Source organism: Prionailurus bengalensis, chromosome B3 (genome assembly GCF_016509475.1).
Source record: "Prionailurus bengalensis isolate Pbe53 chromosome B3, Fcat_Pben_1.1_paternal_pri, whole genome shotgun sequence".
NCBI classification, from domain to species: domain Eukaryota; kingdom Metazoa; phylum Chordata; class Mammalia; order Carnivora; family Felidae; genus Prionailurus; species Prionailurus bengalensis.
Window position 1 is genome coordinate 26,377,864 of NC_057355.1, and position 20,738 is coordinate 26,398,601.

General features: G+C 37.0%; 2 protein-coding genes across 2 annotated transcripts in view; one reads left to right on the top strand and one right to left on the bottom strand.

Annotated features, from left to right (window-relative positions):
- The window catches only part of GABRB3 (gamma-aminobutyric acid type A receptor subunit beta3), a 474,786-nt gene that overhangs the window by 434,714 nt on the left and 19,334 nt on the right, over positions 1 to 20,738 (bottom strand). The gene's annotated exons all lie outside the window — the stretch shown is intronic.
- The window catches only part of GABRA5 (gamma-aminobutyric acid type A receptor subunit alpha5), an 81,709-nt gene that overhangs the window by 32,945 nt on the left and 28,026 nt on the right, over positions 1 to 20,738 (top strand). Inside the window, exon 6 of the mRNA XM_043554900.1 lies at positions 18,112 to 18,194. Within this exon, the coding sequence (XP_043410835.1) occupies positions 18,112 to 18,194 (83 nt within the window). The remainder of the gene's footprint in view (positions 1 to 18,111; positions 18,195 to 20,738) is intronic.

Genomic DNA, 20,738 nt, shown 5'->3' on the forward strand with positions numbered 1-20,738 from the left:
GCTTTATGTAATATTAATAAGGTCAATAAATACACACTATTAAATATAAACTTAGGAAATGTTATTATCTGTTAGCATTCAGACACAGAGAAGAAAAAGAACATGGGAGAATAATCGGAGGGGCTCTTTAGGCTGGGAGTAGTGCCAGAATGGCTTCTTTAAGTCATTTTGCAAATGAGGCAGCATTGGGTGGGTAAGAAAAGGGGTATGAGTAGATGCTCAGAGCTCAGTATTTTTAATGAAATAAGCACAGGCTGATGTGGGGAGTGAGGTGCATTCTACAAAATGCATTGGGGACCTCTACTGTGATTTAAGCTTAGGAATCTGCTGCCTTGTGAAAAAATATAGTTTAAAGAAATCAGGCTTCCAAGTGGAATTAAAGAGCTTTTATGGGGTGCTTTCCATATCTAGGCAGGAAATAAGGAAGACTCTGCCAGAGGCTGAAGCCATAGGAAAAAAAAAATGGACAGAGTCATTTTGGAGTGCGGATTGACAGGATTTGCTGATAGAATTGATATGGAGTGATGTATAAGAAATGTCAAAAATGATTCCCATCTGTCTTTCAGAAGTTGTGCTATCCCTCAAATATTCCTTAAATCAAGAAAATGATTTGAAGGAATGAGTGAATGGGGACACTTTAAGGGCACCAGGGTTTCTTGAGAAGGTCAAAGAAAGGTTGAATTTTGTTTTAAATAAATTGAGCTTGTGTAGTCTCTGAGACTGCTAAGTGAAGGTATGTAGCACATACAAAATGCAATCAAACTAGGTGTTTTATGTTTGATTCTCAGTAAATTACTAAACCATTTCCCTGCATGTGGAGTAGCAGAGACAAAGCTCTGGACAGCAGGTGGTCAGTGTACCAGAGCTCATGCTTAGGGGTTGGCAGACAGACATGATCTTTTCCTGGTTGTCTCTGGGTGGTGTCCACTGGGCTGGTGTTTACCTCCATCTCTTGTGTTCTGTCAGGCCCCAAACATATACGCTATGCTTTGTTTACATAGATAACCAAAAATTTCAAATGCTCTGAAGGACATACTCCTTCCCCCCTCCCCACTCTGTTTTCTTGGTGCACAATTGAGTTAGTGAGAATATTCTTCATGAAGATGTCAGTACTGGAGTTGGAGCAATGTGTGGGCATGTGTGTGTCAAGGGGAGGGAGTGAGAGGATAGACTTTAATCTCCTTATTGAAAGTATATTATTAACCAGGGAGAGGAGAGGCAAGATGGATCTGTTTGGACTAATCCTGAGTGTCCATTTAAATAACTAAGCAATTATCCCATGAGCTGACCCACAGTCTGACTGCTTCCCTCCCTTTGCTCAGCCCTTCACTTAACCATCATTTTCTCTCCACTTGCTCTATCTCTTCATCAATTTAAAATTACTTGAAAAGCTGTGCATTGAACACCATCCATGGAACCTGGATGTCACAGAGATGGAGGCTGGCATATTTGGGAATACACAGTGACCAAGGGGCAGGGGCCTGGCTTTGTGGGTTGGGGAGGGGCAACGTGTTCACAGAAATGATATCTGAGCTGAGTCTTGAGGAGGAGGAGTTGGGGTAAGGGATGGAGTTGTAAGTGTGTTCTAGACATGGGGACAAATATACAAATGTAAAAGTATCAGAATCAAGTAGTTAGTTTAGAAGTGTGTGCTGTAGCAGGAATAAGACCTAAATGATGGACAGGGGCTGATTCAAAGGATCCCTATATTTGGGGCTAGTTACTTTTACTTTGGGCTGTGGGAAATTTTAAGGAAAGGATCAGACCCTTTCCTGGCCACCCATATAGGCCACATATCTCCTTTCCTCCTCACATATCTGTGTAGGACTAGGAACCACCATTTCCATTTAATAGAAGAGGAAGTCATGAGGTCAGAAGCCATGTCAAAATCACCAGGTGAAAAATAAGGGCTAGGTCAGTTTTGAATATTTTTATAATAATGCTAGGTCTGTATATTATAGAAGGAAAAAAAAAAACTTCTTCATCGTATCTTGGGATTTTATTCACATAACTTGTAAAATTACACACTTCTAAAATAGAAGTCAAATGTAAAAATCCTTAATGAAACAGTAGTAAAGGACTAAAAAAAAAGTCGCCAGGTGAGAAAGTCCTTCCCCAGACAGCAGGGTGCAGAAGGCTTGGACCTATGGCATGGGGACCACCATGTACAGCAGCTACAGCATTCACTTCAGAAAAAAAAAAAAAAACACAAAAATAAAACCCTTCTGGAAGGGATCCATGTTTCCATGTAATGACTACAATTCTCTCTGAACACTTGGGCTACTTAAGGAGAAAGAGACTAACCATGTGTCTGGTCCATAAACTTTATTCATCAGACAGGCTGGCAGTAGTCTGGCTCTGCCACTTCACCGGGCAACATCATCTCTCAGAGTCTGGTTCCCGGGAAGATTAGAACAGTCACTATAGAATCTCCTTGAGTCAGAGTCATCAATGAGATGGGTGCAGGCAAGGTTCCTGACACAATATCTGCCTGGGCTGGAGCCTCACACAGGAGGTGCTTCTGTGTACAGCCCGCATTATGCACAGAACAACACGCGTTTACTCACAGCTTTGGGCTTTAGCCCTTTCTTTGTCACCTATTTATAACAGCAGGTCCAAGGTTGGCAAGGATCTTTTCCCAGTCACATCCAGTTTCCCCTCAGTTTTCCTTCATCTTCATCTCTTGGCCTTCAGAACACTGGGGCACTAAAACATTCATTATTCTTCACTGCTTGTATTTTCCTGTAACCTCCGGTCACCAGAACTATTCCTTTCCTTGCTCACTAGGAAGGATGCTAACATCTGTTATTCATAGCCACTCAAGGTGTGTTGTGTGCTGTCTCTAGAGGAGGTTGGGTATATATTTTGCCCATATATTATGCTGTACATAATTTAACTGAGACTTGGTTGTGTGGACATACAGACGTAGCTGGGGCTAACAGAAAGTAGGGTTCCTCTAGTGTTTTGTCTTCTAGTGTCACTTTTGGTTTTCTTCTCTGAAAACTGATCTGCTTCTATGGGTCCAACTACTGTCTATCTACCTATATACTTTAAACACAGTCAAGCCCTGATTAATGGCCCACAGGATACCATACCCTAATGTACATCCTGCCAAGTTCTGAAACTCATCCCAGAGTTTTAAAATTGTGACTGATTCCCTACTTTTTGTTAACCAGCTGGTTTTGTATATCACTGCTGCTTTTTATTATTTCTCTACCATACTGCACTGGCTCTTCCAGGGACCACCATTTACCTAGCTAGCATGGTTTAGACCAATCAATGCCACTTTTAGGGAATCCACTGTGTACTGAGGACATGGCTGACCCATGGAGGAATTTTGTAGTGCTTGTTTTATCACCTTTTCTAAAATAATTCACCTTTTATAAGTTGATGATCCTTGGGTACTGGTAGGCTTGAACTTAGTAATTTGAAGAATAGTGAGAGAAACCTGAAGCCTTTCTTGATTCACAGAAACTCCAGATAATCTAGAATATTTATGTGCTTTGTAGGAATTATAGACTGTCACAAAATGAGTTTCTATAGATTCCACATGTAAGTGAGGTCATATAGTATTTGTCTTTTTCTAACTTATTTCACTTAGCACAATTCCCTCTAGGTCCATCCACGTTGTTATAAATGGTAAGATTTCATTTTTATTTTATGGCACAGTAACTAATATTACATTACATGTGTGTGTATATGCATATATAGCATGTACTCTTTATCCATTCATAAAAAAATGAACAAAAAAACAGAAACAGGCTCATAAATACAGACAACAAACTGATGGTGGGCAGGGGGGAGATGCGTGCAGGGATGGGTAAAATAGACAAAGAAGATTAAGATGTATGGACTTCCTGTTATAAAATAAATAAGTCATGGAGATGAAAAGTACAGCATAGGGAATGTAATGAATAATATTGTAATAGCTGTATGGTAACAAATAGTAACTATATTCATCGTGGTGAGCATTTCATAGTGTGTAGAATTGTTGAATCATTATATATATATATATATATATATATATATATATATACCTGACCTAATAAAATATTAGTGTGTCTCCTACACCTCAATAAAACAAGGAATTTGCCATAGTAGAAAATAGAGCATTTTTAAATGTGAATTATGAAGAAGAGATTGAGAGGAAAACCACAGTGATTAAAATTGAGAGAAATGATTGGCAGGTAGAAAATCACTGTCAAGTCTCTGAGTATAGAAAAGGAAATCCTCTTTGCTCAGTAAATAAAGGCCAACAGAAAACAGCCCAAGCCCTTGCATCATAGAGGATGCAGGCTGCCACTCTGATGTGGCCACCCTTGAACTCAGTCTTCTTAGCATCACTTAGTACATCAAGTGTCTGTCTTTGCACCCACATGCTGCAACACTATACTTTATATTAGCTCCCCAAAAGAAGGATGTGGTGTCATCATTGAAAAGATACTAGGTTATTAAAACATATTAAATAACATTCTAAAAGTAGCTAAAATTTCCCACTCATTATGTAGAGCATTCAGAAATCTGAAAGAAGAGATTCAGGAATTGAAAACAGCAGCATCTTTAGTGTGAAAGACTGGCACTGGTGTTGATGTCCCTGAGAGCTTTCACATCACTACTTAGCATGTGCTATGCCCTAAGCTCTAAGACCTCTTTGTAAGCCCAGTAGGCTGTTGTTTTTCTGTTCTTTATATAATTTATCCTGTCTTAATATTTTCTTCCTTCAATTAGCTTTGGGTTTAATTTGCTTTCCTTTTTCCAGTACTTAATATATGAAATTAGGTTGTTGCTATGAGATTTTTCTTCTTTTTTAATTTAAGCATTTACAGCTCTAAATTTCATTTTGAGGACTGCCTTTGTTGCATGTCATAAGGTTTGGTATGCTGTGTTTTTTATTTCCATTCATCTCAAAGATGTGTTCTTATTTCTCTTGTGATTTAGTTTAGATTCATTTGTTATTTAGGAATGTGTTGTTTAACTTCTACATGGGGTGAAATTTTCATATTTCCTTCTGTTACTCATTTTTAGGTTTATCCATTATGATCACAAGAAATTCTTTGTATGATTTCAATATGTTTAAATTTATTGAAACTTGTTTTGTGACTGAACACATGGTCTATCCTGAATCACGTTCCATGTGCTCTTTAAAAAAAAAAAAAGTATATTCTGCTGTTGTTGGATGGAGTGTTCTATATATGGCTGTTTGGTTTCATTGGTTTATAGTGTCTTCTGTTTCAGTCTTCTGTTTTCTGGTCAATACTCTGTCCAGTTTTCCTAACCATTATTGAAAGTGATGTAATGAAGTGAGGTTCATCTATGTGTATACTTTCTATATATTCTTGATAGTTTGAGCCTTTTATCATTGTATAGTGTCTTTCTTTGTCTTTTATAACAAATTTGGTCTTAAAGTTCTCTTTTTATTATTGTTTGAATAGAATGTCTTTTTTTATGTTTTCATTTTCAATTTATCATATTGTCTGCTGTTGCAGACAGCATAGTTCATATTTCTTTATTGATTCTATGAGTCTCTTGCTGTTAATTGAAGTTTTACTCCATTTATATTTAATATAATTACTGACAAGAAAAGACTTTGCCTTTTTTCTGTTTGCTTTCTGTATGTCTTCTTTTTTATTTCTTAATTCTTTTATTAGTATCTTCTTTTGTGTTCAATTCATTTTTCCCTAGTGTACCATTTTAATTCTCTCACATTTCTCTTACTGTATATATTTTTAATTATTTTCTTAGAGGTTACTCTGGATTTAAATTAACATCCAAATTCATGACAATCACGTTTGAATTAATACCAACTTAGTTTCAGTGATATATATAAACTTTGCTCATATAGCTTTGTTCCTTTATATTTCTACTGTAACAAATTAGATCTTTTAATATAATGTGGTCACAAACATAGATTTATAATTCTCATGTTATGAATTTGTCTTTTAAATCATATAGGATAAGAGAGGGGTTATAAACAAAAATATAATAATCCTGGCATTTGTATTTATGTATGTTATTAAAACTTGGAACAATGCCCAAAAAATGAAAACTCTCTTAGTCTTTGCAGCTAAGTTCTGTGTGTGTTGGGCACTCCTTCATTACTTAGGCAGTTTACAACTTCCATAGCTTTCATGTCTTGCTTGTGCAATGCCTTTAGGTCAGCTGAAGATGAGAATTTAGTCTTCTTGGGTCTTTTCTAAACATGCATCCAATCCTGGGCATGCACACATTTTTCTAGATTCTCTGGAATATGTGGAGCTTTCCAGCCCTTACTTCCCCAAGAGTTTCTTTCCCTAGCCTCTCCTTCCTAGATTTTTCAGTCTGTCTTTTGCTTGCCCAGCTGTATACATTGCACCATGGCTGCAGTGAATATATTTGTATTTAAATGTTTTGAACAAATGATCCCTTAGAGGACACCCCAGCCCTGGAAATCTCTGAGTCATTCCTTCAGCAATCCACCTTCTGCTCCTCTTACCAGCAACCAGCAGGAATGCATGCTGCCATTTTCAAGGCCACTGCAGAGCTAGAAAATGGGGACTGGTAACAGAATAAGTTCAAATACCAAAGAGCTTGCTCACTAAAATTCAGGTATTCTTTTTCTTCATTAATTATTCTCCTGGCTGTTGTAAGTTCTTTATTAGATTCTAGTTTTGTAAAAAAAAATATATATATATATATATGCTGACAGTTTTTGTCACCTTACTCATTGCATTTGTGCATGTTCCTTAATTCACTACTTTTGATGATGTCACTTTTACTTCTTTCCTAGAATTTTTAAAACATCTATCATGTGTCAGGCATTGTATTACATATTTATATTCAGGGCTTAAAACAGCACTGTATAATAAACTTTATAATCCCTTTTAGATGATAGTTTATGCCCAAGATAGTTGAGTAACACAGTAAGTACATGGAGACTGAGATGAGAGTTGAAGGGTCTGTTTGATTCCACTGCCTCTTCTATCTGCTTTCTCCTCCATTATGGTATTGTTGGCCTTATACTTTATTATTAAAGACATATTTGATTTTTATTTTGAGAAAGGAACTTCTTTGCATATTTGTGCTCTTCCTTTTTTGCAACGTTTTTATTGTTCAGGCTTGTCTTTATTTTTTTATATTTGATCTAGTAAGAAGGATTATTGCTGGACATGTGAATACATATAAAAATTTAAACAGAATATTTATATGCTCACATTAATTATTACAGAGCCTTCCTAAGAAATATGAGTATTAAGAATAGATACCAGCCATATTAATCAAAATATATCAATAAAGTTTGTCCCCTTTTGATAAAAAATATGCTAACTTTGCAAAATTATCTCACATATGCTAGTTTTCCCAACATAAATGAGAATTGCTGACATCTTATTTCCAACAATTGAAGAGGAATGCAAAGTTTAGAGAGAATTTTTAGTCCAGTATAATTACGATGGTTGGTCTCATGGATGTTCCTATTACATCAAGAGTACAAAATGAGGGGCACCTGGGTAGCTCAAGTTTGTTAAAGTGTCCAACTCCTGATTTCAGCTCAGGTCATGATCTCATGTTTCATGAGGTCAAGCCTCAGCGCAGAGCCTGCTGGGACTTCTCTGTCTCCCTGTCTCTGCCCCTCCCCACTTGGGCTCTCTCTATCTCTCAAAATTGAATAAACATTAACAAACAGAGTAGAAAATGAACAATGAACTGACTAATGAAATCTGTAACTCAAGCTTGAAGTAAGTTGTAGAAGTTGGATCTATTGCTAAAAAGGAAACATTTATGTTATCTCAATAACAGATTTTTTTGAAAGGATGAAACTCTACAATTGTATAAACCAGAACACTCATCATTTTAGTGTATTCTTATCTGACCTTTCAGGTAATTCTCTAAATTCTGCTTTTTACAAGGTTGCTCTTCACTGAATTTAAATTCTATTACATTTTAAGCAGGTCACTTTTAGCTCTCCACTAGCTACTTCCCATTCCCATACTTCACCAACCACTCGCAAATTTGGTATCTCATCCGTTTTTGATCACAGGCAAAAACCCTGCCTGTGATTTGTGTAGGGGCAGGGTTAGTGCTAAGGTGAAGATCCCTTAGGAGTTTGGCTACCCAGGACAAGCACAATGTCCCAGCCATGAAAGCAACTAGGCTTGCAGTTTTGGTCTAGACCAAATCCAGTTGCAGTAGGCCTACAACTATCACAGAAGGGACCAGTACGCACTGTACAGTTAGTAAAAAGTCAAGGAAATGGATGAGCCTGCCAATCACCTTGGGCTTCCAAAATAACTTGTTCCCAGCTTGACAATGTTTAGATTTTAAAATTTCAGTTTTTATATAGTTGACTGAACTTTAGAATACATTTTTCTCCACTAGAGTGTATTGTGCTAAGCGAAGTAAGTCAGAGAAAGACAAATATCATATGATTTCACTCATATGTAGAATTTAATAAACAAAACAGATGAACATAGGATAAGGGAAGGAAAAATAAAGTAAAAACAGAGAGGGAGACAAACCATAAGGGACTTTTAAATACAGAGAATAAAAAGAGGGTGTTGGAGGGGAGGAGGGTGGGAGATGGGCTAAATGGGTGATGAGCATTGAGTAGGGCACTTGTACAGATGAACTCTGGGTGTCATATGTAAGTGAAGAATCACTGGGCTCTACTCCTGAAACCAATACCACACTGTATGTTAATATGTTAACTAATTTGAATTTAAATATATAAATTATTTTTTAAAAAGGAAGGAAAGTGGAAGATACCAATATGTCAGTTAACAATGTCCTGCCTCTCCACTCCAAAAACACACTTTGTTGCCTGCCCTGGTAGGAGAGATGGATCCTGTAAACATTTCTCTTTTGCCAACTGGCATAACGTTAAGCTTTGTTAATAAAACGTGCTGAAGGGGGGAAAAACAAAGAATACCTTTTTCCTAAACACATTACTGTAAATTGTGGCTAGGTTCCCAAGAACTGGTAATTCCTAACTAACCAACAGTATGCATGGTGCATCATGTTAGTAGTGATTGTTTATAAGAAGACCAGTGCTTTCTTGCATTCTTTTATTTGATGAAAAATTTGCAGTTTTTTTTTTTTTTTTGAAGTCAGGCATACATTGGAGAAAGTTCTAGTGGGACAGGGTTTTGGCATCAGGAAGATATCAAAGGAAAATTTCTGAAGGAGAAATAGCGCTATCTGTATTCCTATCACTAGTGACTTATTAAATGTATATAACTTATAATTATATATATACTATATATACATATTTGTATTAATAAAAAATATCAATTTTCTGTAATTGAATGCATGAACAGACCTCTCTTCATTTGCTAATCTAGAGGTGAGTCAAATATAGGAAGAGGAGGCATATATGCCCCTCAGAGCTGGGCTTCCTTTCAGACACCCCCTCACAGCAGAAAAGATGCTTCTCACATGCAGTATAAATATACAGTTCCATCAACTTTGAGGATGTAACTTAGCTATAGAGCAGGAAGAACTCTCTAGCAGCATCCCTACTAAAGGGTTAAAAGGTCCCTCACAGCCCCACACGAGAGGCAGCACGATAAGGCTACAGTACAAGATGTAAAGATGCTGCCGGCAGGAATGCCAGGTGAGTAGCATTATCTTTGCTCCATCTCCAAACCCTGAAGCCTTTCATAAGGGAACAGATATGGTAAATATAAAGTTATCTACAGTAAGCATTCATCTGTTCTTTACAAAGACTCACTGGGCTAGAAAAGTATAACGACCAATTTGCGCCTTATTTCTTTCCCATAACACCAATCATTAGAACTATTTAATTCTAAGAGTCCCCAAATAAATTTCATATATTGCCTGAGAGTCACTGTAACATCTTTCTAGAGAAGTTATGTTTCCACTGAGTGAATATAACGCATGTAAATGGTGTACAGTTCAAAAACTGACCAAGCCAGGACATTTTGCATGAAATGCTATTTCATTGTCAAGGTCTGAGTTTTCATTGTAGCAAGCACTTTGTGAGATGTTTATATATTGGCTAATATTACCAAATTTATTTTTTAACATTGGAAAATTGTTTTAAGATATACATGGGAGGGTGCCAGGGTGGCTTAGTTGGTAAGCATCTGACTCTTAATTTCAGCTGAGGTCATGATCTCACAGTTTGGGAGACTGAGCCCTGTGTCAGGCTCTGCACTGACAGGGTGGAGACTGCTTGGGATTCTCTATCTCCCTCTCTCTCTGCCCCTCCCCTGCTTGCATGGGTTCTCTCTCTCTCTCTCTTTCTCTCTCTCTCTCAAAATAAATAAAGTTTTTTTAAAAAAACAAAATATACATGGGGTTGCTGTTCAGCACACTAACGACTGGTTATTTGATTAGTAATACTATTTATTTGGTGAGGGGGAGACTACTATATTTATTTCCTATTGCCACTGTAACAAATTACCACAAATATAATGCCATAAGACAGTTTATATTTATTATTCACTGCTCTGGATACCAAAAGTATAAAACAGGTTTTACACGGCTAAAACCAAGCTTTTGGCAAGACTGTGTTTCTTTCAGATTCTCTAGGGAAGAATATATTTTTCCTTTTCCAGCTTCTAGAAGATGTGTGCCTTCCTTGGCCCATCACTCCTTCCATAATCACATCTTTCTCTGATTCTGATTCTGTTTCCTTCTTATAAGTAGTCCTGTGATTACATTGGGCTCACCTGAATACCCAGGATAATCTCCCCATCTCAAAAGCTTTAATACCATCCATCTGAAAAGTTCCTTTGGCTCTGGTAGGTAGGAAGGATTAGGACAGGACACCTTGGTTATTATTTTGCCTACCACAATCTGTGTTCTGGTCCCCTTCAAAACTCATGTATGTCTGACATGCAAAATAATTAACCCCATCCCAATATCTCCAAAATTCAAAATTCGTTACAGCTGTTAAATTAAAGTCCATAATCTCACCCAAATCTTGCCAGTTCAAAAGTTCCAAATCTGAGTTATCTAAGTCAGCTATACAAGAGGATCTGGGTATGATCTACTCTGAGTGCAATTCCTTCCCATCTATGAATTTGTGGAACTCAAGAAACAAGTTTCTGTTCCCAAGATCAAATGGCTGGACAGGCGTATAACAATTGCAGATATTCCCATTTGAAAGAGGAGAAAATGTCAGGAAAAAATGAAGCACTATTCCCTCTCTCTGTCCTTTTCAGTACAAATTGGCAGTGTTTCTGCTGGTATAAAATTCTCAGAAGTCTTGTGGGTTCCCTATGTGTGTCTCAAGAATTCACACCATTAGATAAGAGGTTCCTACATAAATCTTTCGTTAATAATCTAGTCTTTATTCCTGGCTTTTGTTTACATGATTAAGGGGACTCAGGAGTCACACACCTAATCTCAAAGAGCCTACTTACTGTGTGACTGCATACTCTGACCTTTTGACACTTTTGAGGCTTTAGCAAAAGGTCGCCCAGCCACACCCTAGTCTTTATTTTAAGAGCATTCTTTCCTGACAGTGAATCTCCTAATTATAGCATCTTTTGCAACCCAGATAATCTGAGAATTTCCCAAATCATCAAGTCCTGGTCCCCTTTTTGTTGTCAGTTCTTCCCTCAACCTATCTTTTCCTTCTCATGTTTTACTATAAGCAAGAGGAAGAAAACAGGACACAACTTCAACACTTTGCTTGGAAATTTCATCTAAATATCCAAATTCATCATTGTATCAGTCTCCTATGACTGCTGTAATAAATTACCACTAACTTGGTGGATTAAAACAGCACACATTTATTCTTTTATGCTTCTGGAGCCATAAATCTGAAATCTGTGTCAAAGGGCAAAATCAAGGTGTCAGGGCCATATTTCCTCTAGAGGTTCTAGGGAAGAATCCATTTTCTTGCCTTTTCTAGTTTGTAGAGCTGCATACTTTGCATTCCTTGTCTCAGGGCATCTTCCTACATCTTCAAAGCCAGAAGCAAATAGCATCTTTAAACCACCCTCTGCTTTCATGCATCACCTATATTTTTCTATGTATGTTGTAATCTACTTTTACTTTTCTCGTGTAAGAATCCTTGTGACTGCATTTAGTGCCCACCTAGATAATCTCCCCATCTCTGGACCCTTAACTTACATCACATCTACAAAGACCCTTTTTCCATGTAAGATAGTGTTTACAACTTCCCAGAATTAGGATCTGATATCTTTGGGGGTCATTATTTAGCCTACTACAATTGCTTGTAAGTTTTGCTTTCCACATAATTATAAATATAAATCAGCTAAGTTTTCTGTCACTATATAAGAAAGATCTCATTTTTTCCAGTTAGTTTCCAATAGCATGTTCCTCATTTCCTTTTGAGCCTTTGTCTGCAAGATCTTTGATGTCCATATTCCTATCAACAGTGTCTTTATGACCATGTATTGTCAGTTTTCTCTGCCATACACCTCACTTCCTTGCAGGTCTTCAGCACAGAATAATTAACATCCATGTTTCAATTAGCAATCTGTTCAAGGAAGGAAAGTTTTATGTATTGTAAATCTCTATATGAATTTCAGCATCTGCCTACTGCCCAATTCCAAACTTATTTTCACACTTTTAGGTATTTGTTACAGTAGTACCTCACTTATAAGTACAAAACTTTGCATTATTTTCCTATTGATGCTGTAACAAATTATCACAAATTTAGTGGCTAAAACACAAGTAATTCATTTCCTGATAGTTCTGGAAGTCAGAAGTCCAAAAGGGTCTTACAAGGTTAAAACAAGTTGTAGGTAGGTTTGCATTCTTTCTGATTTCTCTAGGTGAGAATCTGTTCTTTGCCTCTTCCAGCTTCTAGAAGCCACCTGTATTCCTGAGTTCATGTCCACAGACTCTGACCTCTGCTTCTGCCATCACATCTCCTTTTCACATCACATCTCCTGATACTCCTGCCTCCCTCTCAAAATAACCCTTGTGATTATACTGGGCTTATATGGATAAACCAGGATATTCCCCCCTGTCCCAAGGGCCTTAATTTAATATATCTGCAAAGTTCCTTTGCCATTTAAAGTAATGTATCTATAGGTTTGGGGGTTTGAGGGGTAAGGACATGGGCATCTTTGTAGGACCATTTTTCTGCCTACCACCACCACATCTTCTACTGCACTGATGCAGTGTTTTCATATAAATGAAAACGCTCAAATCTGAAGAGAATATTGGGTGGGAAGCTAGAGACTAACCCCCTTTTCACACTTAAGTATTTTTTTTTTCTCAGAGAGTAAAAACAACTGTTATTATGTCTCTTTTTCAAATGGGAAGACTGGACCAGAGAAGTTAGACAGTTTTACAAAGGTAAAACTGTTAGTTAATGGCAAAGCTACTCTAGAATTTCACTGTTTTAACCATTTAAAGTTCTCTCCACTGTGACCTTCCCCTGGTCAAGCAGAGAATTCTTTAGTGAGTTTAGGACCCTAAACCCTTGATTAGGATGATACAAATCCAAGTTGAAGCAAATATTTTAACTCACAAAATGTCATTTCTTGACCCTAAAATTAAAATGTTGTTGAAAATTGGGATGCTTGTTTCAATAAGTTAATGCTTGAATGTCTTAACAGAGATTAGGAGCAAAATAGAAATTTGACCTCTGGGGCAGGAGTGTGGAAATGCTGGATTTTTGGATCTACCAGTAGTTTAGAGAAGTTTTTCTGTAAGGCATATTTCTTAACCTTTTGGGCTTCATTTCCTTCAACTGAAAAGTGAAGGTTTCTGGTAGGTAGTCTGACTCCTTTGAGCTAGGACAATCCATTATTCCATAGAGTGCTTTGATCTCAATTCTCTATGAAGGAGGTTGGTTATACATCAAGGTACTCTATATTTCAGAGACCCCATCAATGGAAGGCTCACTCTTACCTAGAGATATATATTTTTTTGTATTATGAAAGCATAGGCCATTTTTGAAATGTTTAAAGGGATAAAAAATTTAAATGTTGTTCCCCTACTGAGGCTGAAACATTTACTTAAGGGGATTTAGCTGAATAATGCGTTCATCCTTTAGAAGAAAGACACTATCATATATTTTTCCAGTGTTTGGAACTCTAATCCTAAGGAAGTCTGTTAAAATGGGGGAACAATCCATGAGGCTTTAATGATATCATTTATTGAGATAGCAATTGTAGAATTACCATCTTTTTATATATTTTTTTTATTTTTTTTTTATTTTTTACTGGAATTACTTCTTCTTTAACATATTCTTCTTTTTAGATTCAGCTAAATTCTGTACACATGTCTCTGCCCACCATCACTACACCCTCCACTTTTCCAGCTATATGCTGAAAGCAGACTCCTTGGTGTACAATCCTTATCATCTTTTTTATATATTTTTTTATTTTTATATTTTTTTATTTTTATATTTTTTACTGGGATTATTTCTTCTTTAACATATTCTTCTTTTTAGATTCAGCTAAATTCCGTCCACATGTCTCTGCCCACCATCACTACATCCTCCACTTTTCCAGCTATATCCTGAAAGCAGACTCCTTGGTGTACAATCCTTATCATCTTTAAATGTCAGTGCAGTGGTTTTCAGAAGGTAGGCAGCTCTCAGGACCAAGGAACCAGAATAAAGCAGGACAGAAGATGCTGTCTTTAGTAAGAGTTGAGACCACTATGGCAAAAAGAAAGGCTTCTCATACCTCATAAATACAGGGTGTTGGCCAAGAATGAAGGAAGACATGAGGAGAAGGGAAAAATCCAGGAGTGAGCAGTGTTTCCAAGGTGGGAGGTCAGGTCTCTCTGAGGGGATCTTCTCTGAGAAGTAGGAGCAAACAATAGAAATGCCAGGTGGTGGTGCCTCCAGTGGCCATTGACATAGAAACAAAGTACCACCACAAAGCACAGAAGGAAGAGAAATTAACTCTGATTCACCACACTGTCAAAAAACCAACAGATCTGGCTTCAAGTCAGCCTCTAGACCCAGTGGGCAATAAAGTGTTTCTTGGGGGACAGAAGTTCAGTTATGTGAGCTGGCAGACGTGGCAGTATCTAGAGGGAAGATTCTGCCCTGGAGAGACCATCTCCACATCAGCCTGATGATGGGAGTGGGACCATAAAGTTGTCAATATTGTATGTGTAGGGGGCAACTTGAAGACTGCAGAACTGGATCTGCTGGTTCAAGTCTGTAGTACCTGTGGCTGGGCTAGGATGGCCAGAATCACCTGAAGCATCCCCACTTCCACTCCACTCCACACTACCCCAACTATCTGAGCCCAGGGTCTTCCTTACACCTAAAATATTTGAACAGAGGCTGTAGACCAGCACAGAATCTCCAAATCAAAGCTGTTCTCCTCCAAGCTCCTACAGCACTGTTATTTCTTGTGCTTATTTTTGCATTCATTGCTTTGTACCTGGCATTGTAGCTTTATATACACTTTCTATTTTCTTACTAAAAAATTTGCTTCTGAGGAAAATTCTAGATTTTCTGAGTTCAGTGTGAATTTATTCTCTAAAACATATTTGACTCATTTAAGTTCTCTGTCCCTCTATTTGCTTTACCTTAAAAATTTCTTAAATTCGCTAAAAACCAAATGAAGTTAACATTATTTTCTTTTGTGCTGACTGAAGGCTTTCCTCACAGGCTGTGATTGTTAAGTCATAATTTTCTTAATTCTAGTAAGTAAATACTTACCTTATCCACTTCATAGTCTCTAATAATAGTCCTCATACATAGTTTATGCTTGAAGAAGTCCATTGCAGATTACTTATCATGTAAAACAGTCTAAAAGTCTAACAATAGCTAGTTAGTTTAGGGGCGCCTGGGTGGCGCAGTCGGTTAAGCGTCCGACTTCAGCCAGGTCACGATCTCGCGGTCTGGGAGTTCGAGCCCCGCGTCGGGCTCTGGGCTGATGGCTCAGAGCCTGGAGCCTGTTTCTGATTCTGTGTCTCCCTCTCTCTCTGCCCCTCCCCCGTTCATGCTCTGTCTCTCTCTGTCCCAAAAATAAATAAACGTTGAAAAAAAAAATTAAAAAAAAATAGCTAGTTAGTTTAATATATATACATTATTTTATTATTTATTATTATACATAATTGATTTAATATGAAACATATGCATATATATGTATGTATGTTATACATACACATATGTATGTGTATATGGAATATATATTATATATGCATAATATGAAATATATTATATATGTACATTTGTATATATGTTATATGTGTATAATATATAGTTATATATTCTATATTTACACACGTACATATAGTCCAGACATCTGCATCTTATAATTATATAGTTCATCTTTCAAAGTAATCATTATGTAGAGATCTTCATGTGGGAAATAACCTGTTCTAATGTTAGATATACAAAAGACAAGAATGAAAGAAAATACATGTACATGTCAAAATTATCTGTACAGGGGCACCCGAATGGCTCAGTAGGGTAAGCATCTGACTTCAGCTCAGGTCATGATCTCACTGTTTGTGAGTTCGAGCCCCACATTGGGCTCTGCACTGACAGCATGGAGCCTGCTTGGAATTTTCTATCTCCCTCTCTCTCTGCCCCTCCTACGCCCCCCTCAAAATAAATAAACTTAAAAAAGTTTTTTTAATATATAGAAAAAATTTACCAAGTGAAATTACAAGTGAAATGATACCTACTTGTAGTTTTCTCCTTTAAAATTCTTTTGTATATTTCCATTCCTTCTATGAACATATACCACATATCATTTTAAATACCATCTCCCTGCCTGCATGTCATACTTTGATGATGTGTTCTCATCTATGTGCACTCACACCATCTAAAAGTCACTCCATCTTTGGGGGAATGGCCCCTCAAACCAGAGACAGCAGAGGATTTCTTCTCTTTGATCAGCACAGACCTTTCTTGCACTAACACGTAAATTTGTCTCATTCACAGTATACATACATTGACTTCTTTGTCTGTAATCATTAACTATGAATTAGGTACTCAGAGCAGAAGGCTAATCTGTTTTAACAGGAGGAAGTAGTGAAGGTAAAAATGAATGTTTTTACATTTTTATTCTCACTCTGGGCACAAAGGCAAGATCTGGACTCAATATAAGAGGGAAGGACCAATGGTGCTAATATCTTGTTGAATTATTATTTGTCTAAAAATATAACTATAACATCTGTTTAAAGGTGAATATTTTATATTTTGATTTCATTCTATACAATTTAATTTCATTTTAAATAGTAGAAGAAGAAATTTAAGAAACAGAAGATTAACTCATTAATGAAATTTAGATTCACTATCTAATTAGTAAAGTCTGTAGGGAAATAAAAGCACAACAATATGGCAATTTTGGAATTGTACAGAACCCATTCCTACTTAGTGTGTGGTGGACGTGCTGTCAGGAAGCCACTGCAGTCAGAGGCTTGGGCTTAAATCATTACTCCCTGACTTCATAGCTCTGCATCCTTGTCCTGATCTTTTAATATCTATGCATCACTTTCCTTTCTCGTAAACTTGGATGTTAATAGCAACAAATCTCATAATGCTACTCTGATTAGATGTGTTAATGCAGGTAAGGCACCTATCACAGTGCCTGACATACAACTGGTGGATATGATGTCCATTGCTGTTTGAGTATTGGTGGCAGTCGTAGCAGACAGTAGTATTACTATCTGCAAGACCAGACATGGGTTAAAAACAATTAGGTTGTACCAGAAGATTGCTGTCATGACACAATTCATCTACTCTGTTTCATGTCATCAGTCCAATACACAATAATTGTAACCAGTTTCTGGTCAGAATTTGGACTGAGAATTTATTATACATTTATATTTCTTGAGCTTATAAACTATTTTATAAAATACATATATTTCAACCTTGTCCAAGGAAATGTTTTGATTATTCTGAGTTAGGAATGGGAAACAAACAATAAATCATTTTTAAAGGCACCTGGAATTACTTTACAAGTGGTAACGTATGTATAGACATACGAAGCCACAGAACTGACTAGATTTTATTTAAGCCATATTTTTAAATGATATCCATCTTCAATGCAAACCTATATAATTTGGTGGGTCAGGCAGACAATTTCATAAAAGATGGTAATTAAAATAATGACTGAAGTACTTAATATAGCTCTATGGAACATGGTGGTTGCTCGGTAAATAGCCAGAATTGGTGAGTCATTTAAAAAGTCTTCATCTCTTATTTTTCAGCTTGACTATTTCTGCAGAATGCCCAATGCAACTTGAGGACTTCCCGATGGATGCCCATGCTTGCCCTCTGAAATTTGGCAGCTGTAAGTTATTTTCACAAGTAAGAACCACGGATATACTTTTGGGGTTATTTCCACATTCATTCAGAACTTGGGTTCCATATGTGAATAAACACAATATGGGTGGCAGTCTGCTTGAGAAGACTGGAATGCTGTGGAGTCCTCATACCTTTGTCCTCACAGACTAGTTTTCTTGTCTCTAACAAAGAATTATGTGTCGAGGCACATACCATAAAGAATATGATCCTGGAGAAGTGTTTTCAGGCCCTCACCTGGCAGTTCTTTCTTTCTTTCTTTTAAAAAAAATTAATGTTTATTTATTTTTGAGAGAGAGACACAGAGCACAAGCAGGGGAGGGGCAGAGAGAAAAGGAGACACAGAATCCAAAGCAGGCTCCGTGCTCCGAGCTGTCAGCACAGAGCCTGATGCGGGGCTCAAACCCACAAACCACGAATCATGACCTGAGCTGAAGTCGGACGCTGAACTGACTGAGCCACCAGGTGCTCCTGGCAATTATTTTTACTTCTCAGACTGCAGGTCATATCCTCTAAGGAGCCAACATTCATGACTCAGTTTCCAGTACCCAGCCATGATCTTCACTTCTTAATAGAATATTCCATAAAAGCAATGACACTGTGATGTTCACCCTTACTGCTCACCCTGTACACGTTTTAGGAAACGTGTTTCTTGAACAAATAATTATTCATTAGGTGAACACCTTTGCAGTCTCTGAAAGTGTGCCTGCAGCCCCATCCTCCCTTCTGAGATGTTGGGAGGCAGGGTTAGAACCAAACTGTTTCCTTCTTTCTTCATGCTATCCATTTGTACTCATGCTATGCGAAGTTTTGATTTTTAAAAGCAGAAGAATGTGTTCCTGGAAATTGATCAGCAGCCTTGTACTAATGTATTACATTTTTAATAATCGATGAACCAACATTGTTACATTATTATTAATTAAGGCCCATAGTTTATGTTAGGGTTCACTCGGTGTTATATATTCTATAGGTTTTGATAAATGTTTCCAACATTATATTATCATATAGAGTAGTTTCACTGCCCTTAGAATCCTTTGTATTCCACCGATTCACCATCCCTTCCCTCAATCCCTAACAGATCTTTTTACTGTATCCATATTTTTTTCTTTTCCAGAATGTCATACAGTTCCAGAATGTTCATACATAGTACAAAGCCTTGTCAGATTGCTGCTTTTAGTTAGTAATATGTATTTATGGTTTCTCCATGTTTTTCTTGGCTGAAGAACTAATTTCCTTTTAGTGCTGAGTAATATTCCATTGTATGCTTGTGCCATAATTTATCCATTCACCTACTGAAGGACATCTTGGTTGTTTCCAAGTTTGGGCAATTATGAAGAAAGCTGATAAAAACATCTGTGTGAGGGTTTTTGTGTGGACATACATTTTCAACTCCTTTGGTTAAATATCAAGAAGCACCAATGCTGGATCATATAGTGTGTATATGGTTAGCTGTGTAAGAAATTGACAAATTGCCATTCCCACCAACAAAGAATGAGAGTTCCTTTTGCTCCACATCTTCACCAGCATATGGTGTTATCAGTATTCTGGATTTTATCCATTCTAATAGGTGTCTAATGGTATCTTGTTTTAATTTACAATATCTTTGTGACATATGATACTAAATGTCTTTTCATATGTTTATTTTCCATCTGTTTATCTCCTTTGGTGAGGTGTGTGCTCAGGGATTTTGCCCATTTTTAATCTGGTTGTTCATTTTCTTATTGTTTAGTTTTAAGAGTTCTTTATATATTTTGTGTACCAGTTCTTTATCAGCTATGTGTTTCACAAATATATTCTCCAAGTCTACAGGTTATCTTCTCATTTTCTTGATAGTATCTTTCACACAGACTTTTTGTTTTGTTTTGTTTTAACTAAATTTTTCTTTCAATGTTTATTTATTTTTGACAGACAGAGACAGAGTTGGGGGGGGGGGGGCAGGGCAAACAAAGAGAGAGACACAGAATCCGAAGCAGGCTCCAAGCTCTGAGCTGTCAGTACAGAGCCTGACATGGGGCTCGAACCCACAAACCGTGAGATCATGACCTGAGCCGAAATTGGACATTTAACCAACTGAGCCACCCAGTTATCCCCACATAGCAGACATTTTTAATTTAATGAAGTCCAGCTTATTATTTATTTAATGGATCACATCTCTGAGGTTATATCTAAAAACTAAGGTTATCTGGATTTTCTTTGTGTTTTCATCTAGGAGTTTTATAATTTTGAATTTTACATGTAGGTCTGTGATCCATTTTGAGTTAATTTTTGTGAAAGTATAAGGTTTGTATCTAGATACTCATTTTTTTTTCTTTGCATGTGGATGTCTACACCAATTTATTGAAAAGACTATCTTTTATCCACGGTATTGACTTTGCTCCTTTGTCAAAGATCAGTTGACTGTGTGGGTCTGTTTTTTAGCTTTCAGTTCTGTTCCATTGATCTAGTTGCCTATTATTTTGCCAATACTATACACACTGTCTTGAGTACTGTAGCTTTACAGTAAGTCTTGAAGTTGGGTAGTATCAGTTCTCTG